The sequence below is a fragment of the Hyperoodon ampullatus genome, assembly GCF_949752795.1.
Source record: "Hyperoodon ampullatus genome assembly, chromosome: 9".
Taxonomy (NCBI): Eukaryota; Metazoa; Chordata; class Mammalia; order Artiodactyla; family Ziphiidae; genus Hyperoodon; species Hyperoodon ampullatus.
This window is the reverse complement of record NC_136922.1, coordinates 86,826,813-86,842,767: the sequence shown is the minus strand read 5'-3', so window position 1 is coordinate 86,842,767 and position 15,955 is coordinate 86,826,813. Positions and strand designations below refer to the sequence as shown.

Sequence of the window (15,955 nt, the reverse complement as noted above, 5' to 3'; positions counted from 1 at the left end):
AGACTTTGTCTGTCTTAGTCAAATAAATGTTTTCTCTCCTTTCGGAACCCCTGAGCAGTTCCCAAGTTGGTCGTTTTAAGAAGCTGCTGCAGAGGAAAGACCTCAGCGTGTGTCAGGCCCTCTTCCCTCTTCCTGTCTCCAGCTCCTCTCCCACATCCAACCCGGGAAGGATTTTTACAAAAACCAGAGGCATGACAGGCTCTAGTGTCCTCCCTGTTGTTTACAGAATATTTAAGTCTCTGAAACTGAGTAGGAAAAAAGTCTAATATTTTTAGGCTTTCATTTTTTTTTTTTTTAACAAGGTCCAGTTTGTTTTGGTCTATATCCTGCGTTGTTTTGTAAATACTTCAGGCGCATCTGGTGCGTCCTTCCCAGCCAGTTCTTTTTCACTCACTCTTCTTGGTTTCATGAAGGCTCTCTATGTAGGCTTTGCAGCCTGAGAAGCTGTCCCTGGGGGTGCAGACGATTCGTAGCTTTCAGCCCCCACCAGCTGTGGACCCGCTGGCTGAGGAGCTCTTCACCCAGCACCCGACGCAGGCTCCGTCTTCAGTTTGGAAGCCGGTACCTGTGAGCATCACTCAGTTAAGATTTAGTAGTAGCTCTCACATGTGCTCAGTGCTCCTCCTCACTAGATGCTTTCCTGGAACCAGCACAGGTGATGATGTGTGCTCAGCTGCCTGCACGGGCAAGTCCTGCCCACTGTTCAGGGCCGGGTTGAGAGCCACTGAAGTCCCCTGGAGCCGTCCCTCATTTGCGGTTGTTTTATTAGTTGTAAACTCCCATTACCCAGCTCAGGCCCATCCATCTTAGATGGGTAGAAATTATGGCCACTTGAAAACATTGGCTTTGGTTGGGCCACTGCCGGCACACAAGGTGAGGACAACTCCACAGTCCTTTGTTAGAGCTGACAACCCTTTAAACCCTTGCTTAAAAATACAGTATTAGTCTAATTGAGTAATTAGTGCAATTATCTGCTTACTTCTCATTCTCATGACTGAGCTGTGATTAGGAGGTTTTGATTATAGATTCTTGTTTGGGCCAGAATTTTGAATCAGCGTTAATTGAATTGCTAGATGACTGACATTCATTCCATTTAATTGGGGGAACAAAAGACCTCAGGTAAGGATGAGGAACTCTGAAATCATCAGGAAAAGGAAAAAGAGCCTTGTTAATTTTTATGGTCTGTGATCTGTAGCTGTGATAAGGGACTAAGGAATAAATTGTGCTCTTTGTCATGGCAACCAGCTTCTGAAAAGCCATCTGAAAATTGCCTATCCTTAGGTGGTTATTGCTGCTGGGTAAGATTTGTCTTAACAGGACTATTTTTCTCACCACCAAAAAAAAAAAAAAAAGTATCACAGTATTTCCAGCATGGGGGGCTGTGTTTGTAGGAGAAATAAAGGTAATAAATATCTTATAGAGACATATGGAAAAATAACTTTCACATTCAGCCCAGTTCTGTTTTAGTGTGTTTATTCTTCTCTACTTGATTTCCAAAGTGCAACATTTTCCGATGCTTTAGAAATCAAACAAACCAGGGACATTGTTCAGATGTCAAGCTGTGCCCAATTTTCCACAAGATTCAAGAATCTTGTATAAAATTCAGCCAACGTACACATAGCTTTAAAGAGGAGCCTGTCATGTTTCCCCATAAATTTATTGCCTGAGAACTAAGTTCAGCCTTTTGCTAATGCCAAAATGCTCTGGCTTTTTATTTTCTTTACAGCATAGATTTTTTAAAATGCAAATTTTTCCACACTCAACTTTCCCCTAGCATGGACAAGATTTTCAGCCATTTTGGATACATATGCATTTTTAAGAAAAAAAATTTTTTTCTCTGTGACAAAGTTCTGGTTATGCCATTTTCAAGTCGACTAGTCAGGAGTTTAGATTTCCCCACTCGATTCTATTTTGAAAGTAAATGGTAGTCCCCCTTTGTTCCTATTCTGCATTCCCATCACCACACAACACTAGAGTGTTAGAAACTACTATGTGTATGTGCAAAGTCAGTATAGCTGAACCTATTAGAATTGCAGTGCATTTAGTTGAGAGATCTGGCAGGTTGACTATATTCATGTGTGTTTCTCCATAGTGCTTTGCCTGTTGGTAAGGATTTTAAATAACTACTCCTCAAAGACCTGTTCTGGTTCTGCACTTTGTGTGTTAAATGTCACTTGCAGTTTTTACATGCTCAAGGTATTGCTTTGAATGTTCTACTTTACTAGTTTCTTCGTTAGATTAACTGACATGTATTATCTAAGCGATCTGTGATACTCTGTGCAATTATGAATGTTGAAGATTAAAGTACATAGTTCTTAATTTGTTGTTTGCTGTTAATATGCTGAGATCTGCCAACTTCTCTCTTCCTCTCTGTTGAGATGATTTGTGGGGAGTCACATGAGACTGGGGTGATCTGAAAGAGTACTTCTTTTTGCTCTGTCTCCCAGTAATGCATATTTTCTTTGTATAAATGAATCAGGAAATCATTCCAATTAGGGCAGGGGACCTTAGCTCTCTAGTCAGAAGGGTTTCTCCTCATGCCCAGCAGGGACTGATTGCCACCTTAAACTCATTACAGCGGGACTTTCTTTTCAGTGTTGGGGGTTGATGAGCTTCCCTTGCCTGGGAACTTATGATCCCCTAGATGGAAAATGCTTTATCAATGTACAGCTGCTGCTCCATCTGAGCAATGGTGATGGCCAAAGTCTAAATAATAAGTTCAGTACTTTATCTACTGTATTTAAGAAAGAAAAGAGGGAAGGAAGGAGAGAAGCAAGGAAACAAGAAGTGTGGAGGGAGGAAGGGGAAGGCAACATTACTCATTTGAGTACAAAAAGAACATCTCAGGCTGTTACAATGTCAGGTTTAATCTATTGAAAGGCATAGAATGGGGACCTCCCTGGCAGTCCAGTGGTTAAGACTTTGTCTTCCAATGCAGAGGGTGTGGGTTCGATCTCTGGTTGGGGAGCTAAGAATCCCACATGCCTCATAGCCAAACAAACAAACAAACAAAAACCCCCCATAAAACAGAAGCAGTATTGTAACAAATTCAATAAAGACTTTAAAAAGGGTCCACATCAAAAAAAAAACTTTATAAAAAAAATAAAAAGAAAGGCATAGAATGAATCAAATGAACTAAAAGTCATTTTATTTTTTACCTTTAGCAGAAAACCAGAACTAGCACAATCATATTGGACTTGGGGTGTAAATCAGAATTAAAAGAGAACAAATAGTGTTCATTAGTTGCTGAGGGATTTTTCCTGTGATGCTATTGAGATTATACAAAAATTCATAAGACTTTAGGCTACTCACCAAGAACACAGAACAAAACAAAACCTTCTTTTCTCTAATTCCCTTGTGGAATATAAGTGAAATCAGAGTCCTAGGCTAGGAAGAAATATGTAGGCAATTTTTCTTGTGTTGGTTTTGGTTTCTGTCATGTTATAAATTGGTTGTAGATTCTGTCTTTTATGTTATCCGACATTTTTAGGGGGGATAATTAATTTCTGTCCACCTGGATTTAAATCCATGACTCCCTTCCTGCTCTACTCTGAAGATAATCATTAAGAACCTTTCTTTCCCCAGTTCCAAAATATTCCCAGTGTCTCTAATGTGCGTTTATTTTTTCACATTTCTTTCAAAGTTTTAACTCCCATACTACTTTCCTTTTTCTTTTTTCAAGAAACATCAGAAATGTGGATATTATTTCAGTTTATGTGAGCATGATGACATGCTTATCTACTGTTCAATTAATTTTTTGATTAAAATATATTTTTCTATAAAAAACAATAAATAGGACACATTGTGCTTCCAAAGTGTTCAGAAGACATTTGGGTAGTAATACTTTCCTAAAGTTGCGGTAATTATTGAAATTGCTATTGCCACGTCCTTTATTGGCACACAGGTCAGTTATAGCATAAAATAGGTAATGGTGGCAATTTGTCAGCATTGAATTCTGACAGGACAGGATTCAGTGCATGATTTTACGTGTTTACAAAACTATATTGCCCCCCTCCTCCCCCATCTCCTTACGGTCTCACTCTCTGATGCTTATCCTCTTTGTTCCAAATGCAGACGCAGATTCTCTTCACCTGCATAACATCCTGAGGCACCTGGTGAAATGTGTGGCAAACAGAGGTCACTTATTAAATACTATTGACTGATGGACTACATTTTAAAAAAATTATTTAAAATTATTTTTGACTATAACCTCCCAGAGGGTGAAAATCACCAACTACATGACAGTGGCCCTTAATAAGGGTGTGTGAATAAATGAACTGAACCTGTCAAGACTGAAGTCTGGGATGTAAAGCCCATTGTGGTGGCCACTCAGCGCTGGTCTGCCATTCTGGAGACCTGGAAAGTTTGTTATCCCTTGTCCTCTTGTACATCCTACTTTTGTATGTGAGACATTCTTCACTCTGAGATTTTTAGATTACCCTCTGCAGGAGGTACCCAGGAAGCTGTTAGGGCCGTTATTATTAGCCTGGCTGTCTGCAGTCTGCCTGTTTCCATGGTCCCCTCAAGCTCAAAGTAGCCTTCAGAATTCAACTGCACCATCCCCATCTGAGAGTGGGTTTTATTTTCTCTTTTGTTTCAAATCTTGAAGATTTCCAGGTAATAATGTTAGCAAACATTTATGGAGAGCTTCCTATGTGTTAGGCAGTATTCCTAGATTCTTCATTTTAAGTTTTGACTCATTTGACTATCAGAACATCCCTACGAGGTAGGCACCCCCATTTTCAGGTGAGGAGACTGAGGGTCAAATGGAAATTGAGCAACTTGCCCTGTGTCACTGAGCTGGAAGGTTGAGAAACCATTCTGCTCTGTGCTTGTCCACTCTAGGTGGGTACAGCCACTCTCTCCCTGGCTATGCCTCCAATTCACTAACAAAAATGTAACTTTCCCTTGGCTGTTGGCTTCCCTTCCTTCCTCATCACCTGAGATTCCACTGAAAGCTTTCCTCCTCTGCCTGCACAAAAGGCGAGGAATTCAGGGACTGAAACATCTGCTCCTGGGGCCATTCCACTGTCTGTGTCTGGTGACCTATCTCGAAGACAGGTGCTCCAGGGTTTCTGAGATTTGTTTCTTAATGAGGTATCACTTAAGGAATGGGAGTTACAAAGTTTTCATTAGATTGTAGGGAAAAAGTAGGCTGTTTTCCTGATGGTTGAACTATCCAGTAAAACCATATTGATATGATTTGTGTCTGAATTTCTCTTTCCTTTGTGGTGATGTTTCTGATTTAGGCTGAAACATAAATTGTGTGAATTGGCTCATGGCCGCAAGCCTGGGCTTCATGGGAGGAAGCAGCAGCAAACCTCTGTGCCTCAGTCCATGTTAGCAGAGCTCTCATTCCACTGCACTCTTCTAAAAAAAATGTAGCCGAACACACCACTGTAGTTAAGCAGAAGACTTCTAATTTTCTTCTTTTAGTATGGCAGTAAACATTTGGCAGTCTTCACCTCTGGGGTCGATAGATGATGCTCACAGTTTGAGTTGCCAAATTAACGTGGATCCTGAAAGCTTTGGGGAGAATTCATTACCCTTTGACAGTTTTTCAGATTTGACGGGTGCTCTGTGCTTCTTTCTCAGAGCTCTTCCTTCATCTGGCCAATTTGAATGTTTTGGTTGGTCATATCAGTTTCCTGTAAGGAGCATCTGGGTCGTAGTGTGTTCACAGAATGATGTTTCTGTCCTTAGAGCCCTTAGAGCAAGAATCCGTCTGCATCTTCAAATCCACCTAGTCCCACTTGCCCTTGCAAAACAATTGCTGAGATGATGAATAGCCCTGTACTGGATGAGGGACCAGTGAGGTCATATCTGGATTGTAGTCAATGACATTTCAATTTTAACTTCAGGCCAAAGCCAGAAAGCTAGACATGCATATCTTAGTGTTAATTCAAAAGACCACCAAAGGATTCTTATGGACCACGAATGGCCCACGGGCCACACTGAGAACCATAGATAATGCTCTCGGAACAAAGTAAAATGAGTTCATTTAAAAATAAAGATTTTTGAAAAGTCCTAGAGAATAGGCATTAGCATAATCAATTCCCCAGATTGCTGTGGGAACTGAAAGCAGCAAGGGCTCTTGGGAGTTGTCATCTGAGCTACCACAGAGTGCTTAGGGAATGGCCCCCAACCAGGAGACATTAGTACCCTGCCCTTGGTAGACACACTTGCTTCCAGCTCTATCTGGAGTATAAACTTTTCCAAAAATAAGACCTTGTTCTGGGCAACAGCAGAAGAAATGAGTTTAGACAAATTATGAAAAAGAATCTGGGCACAAATTGAGATGGTCATTTAGATGTTTGATTTTGATAATAAGTTGATCTTAGAAAACTTTACCCACAGGTAATCTGGTGTGTTTGAAATAGCTTTTTTTTACCCCCCTGATTATACAAACTCATTGCAAGAAATTCAGAAAAGTATAAAGAGGAAAACCACCACCACTGCCTGGGGTAACCACAATTATTATTATTGGGGAATATTTACTTCCAGGCATAGTGGGTGTGCGTTTTTCAAACAAAAATGAGATTCATACTCAATATACTATGTTGTAGCCTGCTTTTTTTAAAATAACTGTATGGAAATATAAATTACATGCCAAAAAATTCACCCATTTTAAGGATACAATTCAGTGATTTTTAGTAAATTTACCGAGTTGAGAAAGATCACCACAATCCTGTTTTAGAATATTTCCATCTTGTGACCAGCTTCTTTTGCCCAGTATATTGTGACCATTTTTCCATATCAACACAGACTACAATGGCTTCCCAATATTCCATTGTGTAAATGGGTAATACCCATATCAATACTGGTATCTATCTAGGTTCTTTTCCTTTTAATTTAACTTTTTATTATTACAACCTTGTACATATGTTTATTTGAACTTCTCAAAATATTTTTGTAAAATAAATTCCTCCAAGTGGACTTACTGGGTCAAAGTGTCAATACGTTGAAAGTTTTTATTTATATTGCCAAACTCCCCTCCAGGAAGGTGGTGTAAATTTATCCTCCCACCAGCAGTATATGGCAGGTCTTATTTCTTCATACTCTTGATAATACTGAGTTGTCAGTCTTTTTATTCTTTGTCAATCTGATGGGAGAAAAATAATATATTTTTCTTTAATGTACAAAAAAAAATCACTCAGAGAATCAGTATCTTTCATTTATTGGCTTTTTGTTTTTCTTCTTTTGGGAATTGCCTATTTTTCTTTTGAAATGTTAGTCTTTTTTTTAAACCCCTTTTACTTATAAGAGCTTTTTTCCCCTCAAGGTTATTAATACTTTTTCATATATACCACATTATTTTCTAAAATTTTTGTTTCTTTTAGCTTTATGATTTTATTTATAAAATAAAATTTTTTTACCCATAGATTTGTAAAAATATGTATCTGCAAACTGGAAAGTTCTTCCTGTAGTTGAAAATAGAAAAAGAAATGTTAATGTCTTCCATGTCTCCATTTAACAAGCATTTATTAAGTGCCTACTATGTGTCATGTACTTGGCCAACCAATAGAAATTGAGTGTTGAGCAAAACAGCACAATCCCTGCCCTCATGGAATTTTCATTCTGGTGCTTTACTCCTGTCTTTTCAGCTTTCTTAAGACTCTTACTTGTTCAGAGCCTTAAAACTACAACTCAGGGAAATTCAAAATGACTTGCAAGCCTACAAAATAAAGATTATAAAATTTATAAGTTCTCTAGTATATGTGGAGAACATTCATTCAACAAATATTTATTGGGTATCTGTATGTCAAGTACTGTTGATGGTTTTGGAGATTGAATGCCAAATCAAGTGGTCTCTGCTATCAGGGAGTACAGTTTATTTTAAATTAAGCAATTCTACCCTTGAAGCCTAAGTAATCCAATTTCGTAAAATGATATATTGTCTTGCTAACTTAATATTTTTTCACTTATCAGTCTTTATTAAATAGTAAGATCAGTTTCATTTTTTTTTACTTGCCCAAACTGAGCCATTACAGTGGGTTTCAGCTTATCTACATAAATTGAAGGGAAATCGTTCCCAAAAGATAACTTGAAGGAAGTGTCATAAAATCTTTAGATCATCCTTCTGTAAAGACTGAAACACCATTTAACCTTGCCTCATAAACTTATATATGTATAACTTTATGTGTACTATATGTATAGTTAGCCTCATTCTTTTTGTTTTTTAGAATGTTTGGTAGCAAAAAAAAATTAAAATAAAAAATGAATGGAGTATAATGTATAAAAATTTTGAATCACTATGTTGTACACGTGAAACTAATATATACTGTAAGTAAACTATACCTCAATTTTAGAAAATTTAAAATTATAAAAAAACCTCCAAGATGAAAATTCCCCAATGGGCCCTTAAAAAAAGAAAAAAAGAAAAAATTGTTTGATCTTCAGGCTATTTTATGTGAAAAAGACACAGATTTTAAGTCAGTGGAGATGGATGCATTGTGATACTTCATCTGACTGATACAGGGAGAGGCTGCCATCCTTACCCCAGCCCCCCTATTTGGGAAGCTACCAAGCCACCCCCCATCCACTTCCCAGCAACTTCAGTGGGAGGAACCCCCTGCTTGACAGTCACACCTTAAGAGATTTGGAAGAAACGGAATGTAGATTCTTGCTTTGAAAAAAAGTTGAGATATATGCTATGTGCTGTGGTGCTAGCCACTAAGTGTGATATCACAGCCACCAGAATCACCAAGCCAAGGGAGGGAAGCCAAATTCTAGGAGCTGTGGAGGGTATGGGGAAGGAGAGGAGAGCCGTATGTTTGAGAAATTTTGCTAACGATAATGAGTGGTGGTGAGTGGAAGAGGAGACAATGTAGCAGGAGATGCTAGAAAGGATGGGGCAGTGAGAAGTAAACTACTTCTGTCTCTAAAGGCAAAGTCTTCCTGATACACTTCAATTAATAAAATGCCCTGGGATTGGTGTTTGTTCTTTATCTTCAGTAAATGATTCCATTTAACCCAATTGTTTTCTTCCAATTTAATTAGGAGTGGGAGACCATACTTTGCTCTATAGAAATTTGCTTTACCTGGCTGCAACATTGATTTGGGACAACACTGGCCACCAGGATTATTCTAGTTTGTACTCAGGGTTATTGCTTTTGTAGATGAATGGATCCAACCAGCTACACTATTGTACAAGCTGAATTCCTCACCACTGCAGGGTGCCAGGCATTTGGTTAGCAGCTGTGGCTGCTGCTTGCTCCTAAGGTATGAACAAATCACCCCACTGACGAGCTGAGCTCAGGGTGGTCTAATTAAAACAGACGCCACTTGGATACAACTTCACAGGACCTTGGAATGCAGGGGAGTTTAAGGGTCATCTAGTCCAACTACCCACACGTTTCCAGTGAGACCTGCAGGAACTAAATCACTTCTGCCACAGCTTGAAAAGGCAGACATGCCACATGCATTCCCACACATGAGCCCCATTCTGGTCCATGTACACTCAAACTTTATTTGGCTGCCTGGGTGGGGACGGAGAGGAGGAGGAAGACAGCGCTGAAGGGCCAGGTCAGTAGGGGTGATTCAGCGTGTGCTCCATGATGGTCAGAAGCGCCAGCCATGTCTCCTGGGCCGTGGGGATGATCTGGGAGGCCGGCAGCAGGAAGCCATAGCGCCCGGTGTCCCGGAGCTCGAAGGAGAAGGAGTACTTGATGCCCTGGTTGTAGGTCCAGTCAATGCTGCCTCCACTGGCTTGGTCTGGGGCAGGAGCAGACCGGCAGAACAAAGGTCACTCACTTGAAAACATTTGCCTGGGCTGGGCTAATGGTCCAAAGCCCAGAGCTTCGTGCAGTGTTGACTGGAGTCAGCATCTGCTAAGTTCCTACTGTTGACCAAGCAGCCTGGCTTCCTCCCAAGAAGCTCCCCTGAAGGGTCTTAGTCCAAGAGGCCCAGAGAGGCGGACCAGCAATGGTTCTCCTCTCACTGGGTCATGCAAGGAAGCTCCCACGATTTTGAAAGCTGCCTCCATCTAACAGCCACTTGGGTCAAGCCCCCAAATATACCAGAGTTGCCCACTTGGGTAACCGGGACTGTCCCCCGGATGCTGGTCTGCAGGGGGAAAGTGCAAGGGTCAGAGTCAAAGCAAAAGACCCTCGTCTGTCTTTTGCAGACAGGTTTGCAGTAAGTATCAAAGCAGCTGCAGAATCGGGCAGGGGAGAGGGAGGTGGCTGCATATCAGAATTTAACTCCACAATATTGAACAAAGCAAAAACCTTTTGACTCAGGGTTAAAACAGTTTCCAAAGAAGGCCTGGAGTCCAAAAGTAAGGCCAGCCCCAGGTGAGACTCTGACTCACTCACCCCCCAGAACTGGGCACTCGGGGCAGGAAGTCTGAGGTGTGTCCCTGTCCCCTGCTTCTTCAGTACTCTCAGCCACAAGCTTGCTGTGTCTCCTCAGGGCTCAATGGGATCTGAACACCGCAACCTCAACCCCCGCTGCCATCCCCGCCACCTGTCTCTGCTGCAGCCCCTGGGTCTCTGTGCTCTTCCTGCCGTTCCCACACACGCCAGGTCAGGGCACACGGGAAGGCCTTTGTTCTAGAAGATTCCTCTGCCTGGAAGGCTCTTCCTCAAATAGCCTCTTAATTCCATCCCTCCTTTCCTTCAATACTTATCCAAATTTCACTCTCTCAATGAGGCCTATGCTTCAGTCCACCTGCCCTGCTTCCACCCCCAGTACTCCTGAGTCCCCTCACCCTGTCCTAGTAGTTCTTTTTCTCCCAGCACTTATCACCTAACATATGGTATCATTTCCTTATCCATGTTTTTTGTCATGGCTGGCTAGAATGGAGGTTTCCTGATCTTTGCTTATTTTTATTCTCAACTGTATCCCAAGCACACAAAACAAGGCCTGGTGTATCATAGGTGTTCAATAAACATTTGTTGACTTAATTCCATGTTGATGTAGCAGTCCTTGTCTCAGGGGCATTGCATGGATAAGTAAGCTGGGAAAAGATAGGATATATTCTCTAACTGAAGAGCATTGGAGGAAGAGTATTTTTTAACTTGAATTTCTTAGGGATCTACAATACAAAGGCCAGCAGAACTCTCTACCCACTCCATGCATGAAGCTGAACTTAACCCCAAGATAAGAGTTCTCAGAGGAACCGAAGGGTTTGTCTGAAGGTATCGAGGAAGGCAGAGTTCACATGAGGAAAGGGCCCCGCTGCCCACCAAGCCAGCAGTAGTCAGGCGTGGCCAGGGCTGTTCTCCTCGCCCATGCTCCCAGGTTGGGGAACCCTTGGCTACCTCCTCCAGGAGGGACATTCCCTCTGGCAGGGAAAGCCAGCTGAGCTTCCTCCCAGACCACCCACAGAGACAATGCACCTACTTACAAATTGTTTTGATGATGCTGCCATACTTGAACTTGGTCCCATACAGAGAGGTCAGGGCCTCAACAGCAGACTTAGCCACCTGATCCTGGAGAAAACGCCAAGCAAGACTGCTTGTCATGGCCAGCAATGCCAGACCCCCAGAACCGCAGGGCCAGGGTAACCTGGGGGCTGGCAGGATGACCCAGGAGCATATACCCTGCAGAAGCCGGCCCCCAGCAGAGAGCAAGGAACCTGTTGGGCCCTGCAGGGTCAGCCCCGGGAACTCGGCAGGATGTGACCTTGTGGGATGTCTGGCTGCTACTTCACTGCCCTTTGGTCACCCTGAAGCTCCAAGTTTAAACTTGTGGTACAAGCTCAAAGTCCGCCCCTACCCCTTCCTCTGTCATGTGACAGAAGTGACTCAACCACTCTGTGCCTTAGCTTTCCAGACAGAAAGCCTAGTCTGCCCTGCTGGTCTTCTCAAGCCATCAGGGGTCCATGGGAGAAAGGGGTGCTAGGCACAGTGTAGGGCCTCGTGCCTTAAGCAGGTTTGATGGATAAACCCAGGCCCGCCCAAAGCTGCCTTTGGGATGAGAGGGCAAGCAGGGATCAGCACATACCAGCTCATCCTTGTCTGCAGGTGGTTCTGCTTTGTAGCCAAAGGGATACAAGAAGAGTTGGGAGTAGCTGTGGATGGAGATGAAGGCCTTGATGTTCCTGTGGTCTTTCACAAAGTCCACGATGGACTTGACCTCCACTTCGGAATTGGCAAACTTGCCACGGTAAGTTTCCGAGCAGGGGTTGCTGCTGGATCCTGCCTCTGTGGGAGGGGAGAGTTGGCATTCCTTACACACAAGCAATGTGGCTTCCATGGCTTCTGGTCTTTGCATGAGTTGAGATGCAAGAGGGCTCACCCCCACCCCGGATAAGGAAAGGGCAGAAGCCTTTTATAAGCTGGGGGTCCTGCCTCCCTCCCCAGCCAAACTTGGACAAAGCTGATGGACATGCCCAGAGAGGTAAGAAGGGCTCCTCAAGTGACACCAGTTCCTGCAGTGAAGTGACCACAGAAGGAAGGAGCTGAAGTTACGCTAGACAACCCATAGATTGGTTTCAGACCTCAGTTCCATTGGGAAGGACTTTACAGGCAAGGGACAAGCAGATCTCAGAGGGCCACCTTCCTCACTGTGCGCCTTGGAGGAGAGGCCAACGTTACCCACGTGCCCCCACTGCTGGGGCAGGAGAGGGTTGGGGGATGACAGGACAAAGGACAGTAAGAAGCCATTCTGGGGTGTCCCATCCCTGCTCTCCAAACCACACTGGGCCTTACTCCCAAAGCCAGCGTCCCAGTTCCTGTTGGGGTCCACCCCAATGCAGGCAGAGCCCGACGTCAGGGATCGAGTCTTGCGCCACATTCGATTCTGAGAAAGGAAAAGTGATCAGCCACCCAACAGAGGCCACAATCAACACAGAGCTCCAATCCGAAGCCTGAGTGTGGACACGGTATGGAATCAGAAACCACTTTCAACTGGTTGTCAGGGAGGAAGGTCTGCAAAGGGGGCTCTTGGCTGAAGGAAAATGGAGGAGACAATGGATGGCATTTGGCCAGAGGGTTCTACTGGCAGAAAGAGGAAGGCAAGTGGCAACCCCCGCCAGCCCCTTACAAAATTGATTGGTAGCATGCTGTCCCATAGACATAAAGTAGAACCAGGGAAGAAGGTCTGGGCAGTGTGTCTCCACTGGGGAAAGTTCTTTCCCCCACAACCTGGACATTTGGCAATATTTGAAGATGTTTTCAGTTGTCTCATCTGGGGGCTTGAGTCGGTCAGGATGCTGGTCACGCAGGACAGCCCCCGACACACAAAGAATTATCTGCCCCAAATGTCAAGAATGCCAAGGTCAAGAACCCCTAGACTAGGAGGACAGGTCTGTTTGTCCCTCTCTCAACTTCTGGGAGTTGAGATTAGGGGTGAGTAGCTTGTGGGGCTCAGAGGACAGAGGCCCACCCTGCTTTCCCCAAGAAGAGGAGAAGGCCTGTACCTTGCTGTGGGTGAAGGCAAAACCATCAGGGTTGGTGACGATCTCCAAGAATATGTCCATGTTGTCCAGAATGGCAGTGAAAGCCGGGTCCTGGCCATAGTCTTGTGTGATCTGGTGGAGGTTGGGGAGCAGAGGGGCAGAGCAGGCCAGGCCAGGAATCTGCCATATGCTAGAGCAATGGACGCCTGCCCTCGACCTCCCTCTGTGGTCACTGCCTCTGGATGGAAGCAGGGGCCAGGGCTTCTATGGGCCTTGGGTACCAATGCCCTACCAGGCGAGAGCACCCTCACCTCCACAGGCTTACCTTCTTTGCAAACCAGACCCCACTGGCCTGGGTGACCCACTCCCGAGAATGGATGCCCGTGTCAATCCAGATGGCTGGACGGTTGCTCCCCCCAGTGCTGAACTGGATGAGAAGAGCAGGAAATAGTTCAGCTGGGGCCCTGCCTCACCTCCTTGAAGGGGAGTGCACCCCAACCCAGAGGCTGTCTGCTCTCTGGTATCTCAGGTTGAGGCTCTGTTTGTGGGACCATCACTCAGGCGGGATGTGGGAGTGGGTCTGGACTGGGATCCTGCAGAGTTTTGCCTCCTGCCCTCAGCTCAAGCTTGGCGCAAATAATGACTCAGCCAGACTTCCGGGCCCCACGATGTTCCAATGCCCCTACATAGTTCTCTGTCGGAGGTCACAAACAAAACATTTTATCTGGACTACCAGACTCTGGGATACTTTCCACAATGTGACACGTGATTGGAAACACTTGCGTCTCCTAAAAGTTTAAATGGTGTGTGTACTGGTATGCACACACCTATGCTACACAGGGAGTCCATATAACAGTGTGTTCTCTGTAACCCTGGGCTCACCCATGGGTGCCTATGCACAGATGTGGGTGCCCAGTCTTGCAGATGTGCTCACGTACATCCACCTGCATGTGCCCATTACCTTCAGCACGTAGAGGGGACGGCCTTCATAGCTGCTGCCAATCTGGAGCTTGCTGACAAGCTGTGGGTGCTCGGCCACCAGCAAGTCCATGAAGTCATAGATCTGAGGAGGCAGAGGAGGGAAGGCTGCCTTCATGGCTTCCGGGCACCTGGATGCCTCCCTTAGCAGCTCTGTTAGCGAGCCTGCTGTGAGCCCTGAATGCGGAGGAGCCACGACCCAGAGCCTCGAGGCCACATGGTGACAGAGCAGATGTCACGCACACCCAGGCTGGCCCTGGTGCGTTCTGCCAGTCTGACAAAGAGCTTGGTGCTTGTGGAGGGGGCCCCCCGGGGTCCCTCACCTCCTCCAGGGTGTGGTAGGTGGCGTAGTTAAAGGTGTTAGTGCTGCAGGCCCAGCTCCGGGAGGCGAGCATCTGCTCCTGCTCTTCGTCCAGCAGCGACTGCACGTCCTCTATCATGATTGTGTATCTGAGGCCACGGGCCTCCAGGAAGACTTTGACAGCCTGGATGCTGGGGAAGGGCACTCGGACGTCGATAGGGGAGCCTGGCTGGGCAGGGCCCCTCCAGAAGTCCAGCTGGGGAGGACAAGAGCCACTGTCACAGAGGGCTGGGAAAGGGCCTGCCTGGGATGGGGTGTCGGCACCAGAATTTCCCATATAATTGGGGATGGGGCACAGCTGTTAGGGGAAGAGGATGCAGGGAATCCCTGGGTGCTGGACAAAGTCCAGTTTAGTCAGGTAAATGGCCCAGGAAGCAGAGTGGAGAGGCTTTGAGGCAGCAAGGGAGAGAGAAGAACTAGAAGTTGGGGCGGTGTGGGGGGGCTCTTTTGCTCGGATGCTCAAAGGCAGCAAGATTCTGGCACTGGGAGGTTTAAGTCGCTTCCTAACAGGGATCAGTCCCATGGCTCCCTCCTGGGTGGCTGGGGATAGAGAGCCCAGGCCCCGTTTGGCCCCAGGTGGGACGGGGTCTGAGGCGAACCCGTCTGCCCTGAGACGTACCCTGGGGCCTCAGGGCAGCTCCCTCATCCTCTAACCTGTAGGTGCTCCAGGTCCTCCAGCTCCTTCACCGTCTGTACCTGGGCTTCATCGGCCACAGAGATTCGGAGCACCTGGTGCCTGGGCAGAGCGGGAGGGGAGGCTGAGGGCCTGAGCAGCTCCTACTGGCCATGCATGCTCCCCAGGCGGGAGGAGGGTGGCTGGGCCTCGGTCCTCTGGGCTGAGCAGGGAAAGCACATGGGATCCTAGCAACGGGAGGCCTGGGCTCCTCGGAACCTTCTGGACACTGCTGCTGTCCCCATCCCAGCTTAGACTCTTTCTCTCTAAAGCTAGCTAGGCCTCTTCCTGCCTCCTCTTCTGAAAAGTCCTCCTCAGAGCTCAGATATTCTCCAGGGCTCAAGAGGCTGTCCTAAGAGACCTGACCCCTTCTCAGTCCTGGTCCCCGGTCAGCCTGCCTTCCAGGATGTGCTAGTCTGCTCCTCTCTGACCATCTTCCCATGTGTCTGTCTGTCCCTCTCCTCCAGATGCTGGCTGGGGGTTGAGTCCTCCCTATCTCCCCTCTGATCACCCCCTCCTCTCCATGCTCCTACCCCACAAAGTCCTCTTTGCCAAGGACAGCCCCCAGCAGCACGCTCAAAATCAGCAGCCCCTGCAT

The 15,955-nt window shown here is 45.7% G+C and overlaps 1 protein-coding gene across 1 annotated transcript; it reads right to left on the bottom strand.

Annotated features, from left to right (window-relative positions):
• Positions 1–9,526: 9,526 nt before the first annotated feature.
• Positions 9,527–15,955, bottom strand: CPA1 (carboxypeptidase A1; the record flags this gene model as incomplete). The annotated part of the gene is made up of 10 exons (XM_079710834.1): positions 9,527–9,714; positions 11,351–11,435; positions 11,950–12,149; positions 12,657–12,747; positions 13,367–13,477; positions 13,671–13,772; positions 14,307–14,408; positions 14,647–14,880; positions 15,339–15,420; positions 15,891–15,955. The coding sequence occupies 10 exons, from the start codon at positions 15,953–15,955 to the stop codon at positions 9,527–9,529; spliced, it is 1,260 nt and encodes a 419-aa protein (XP_079566960.1).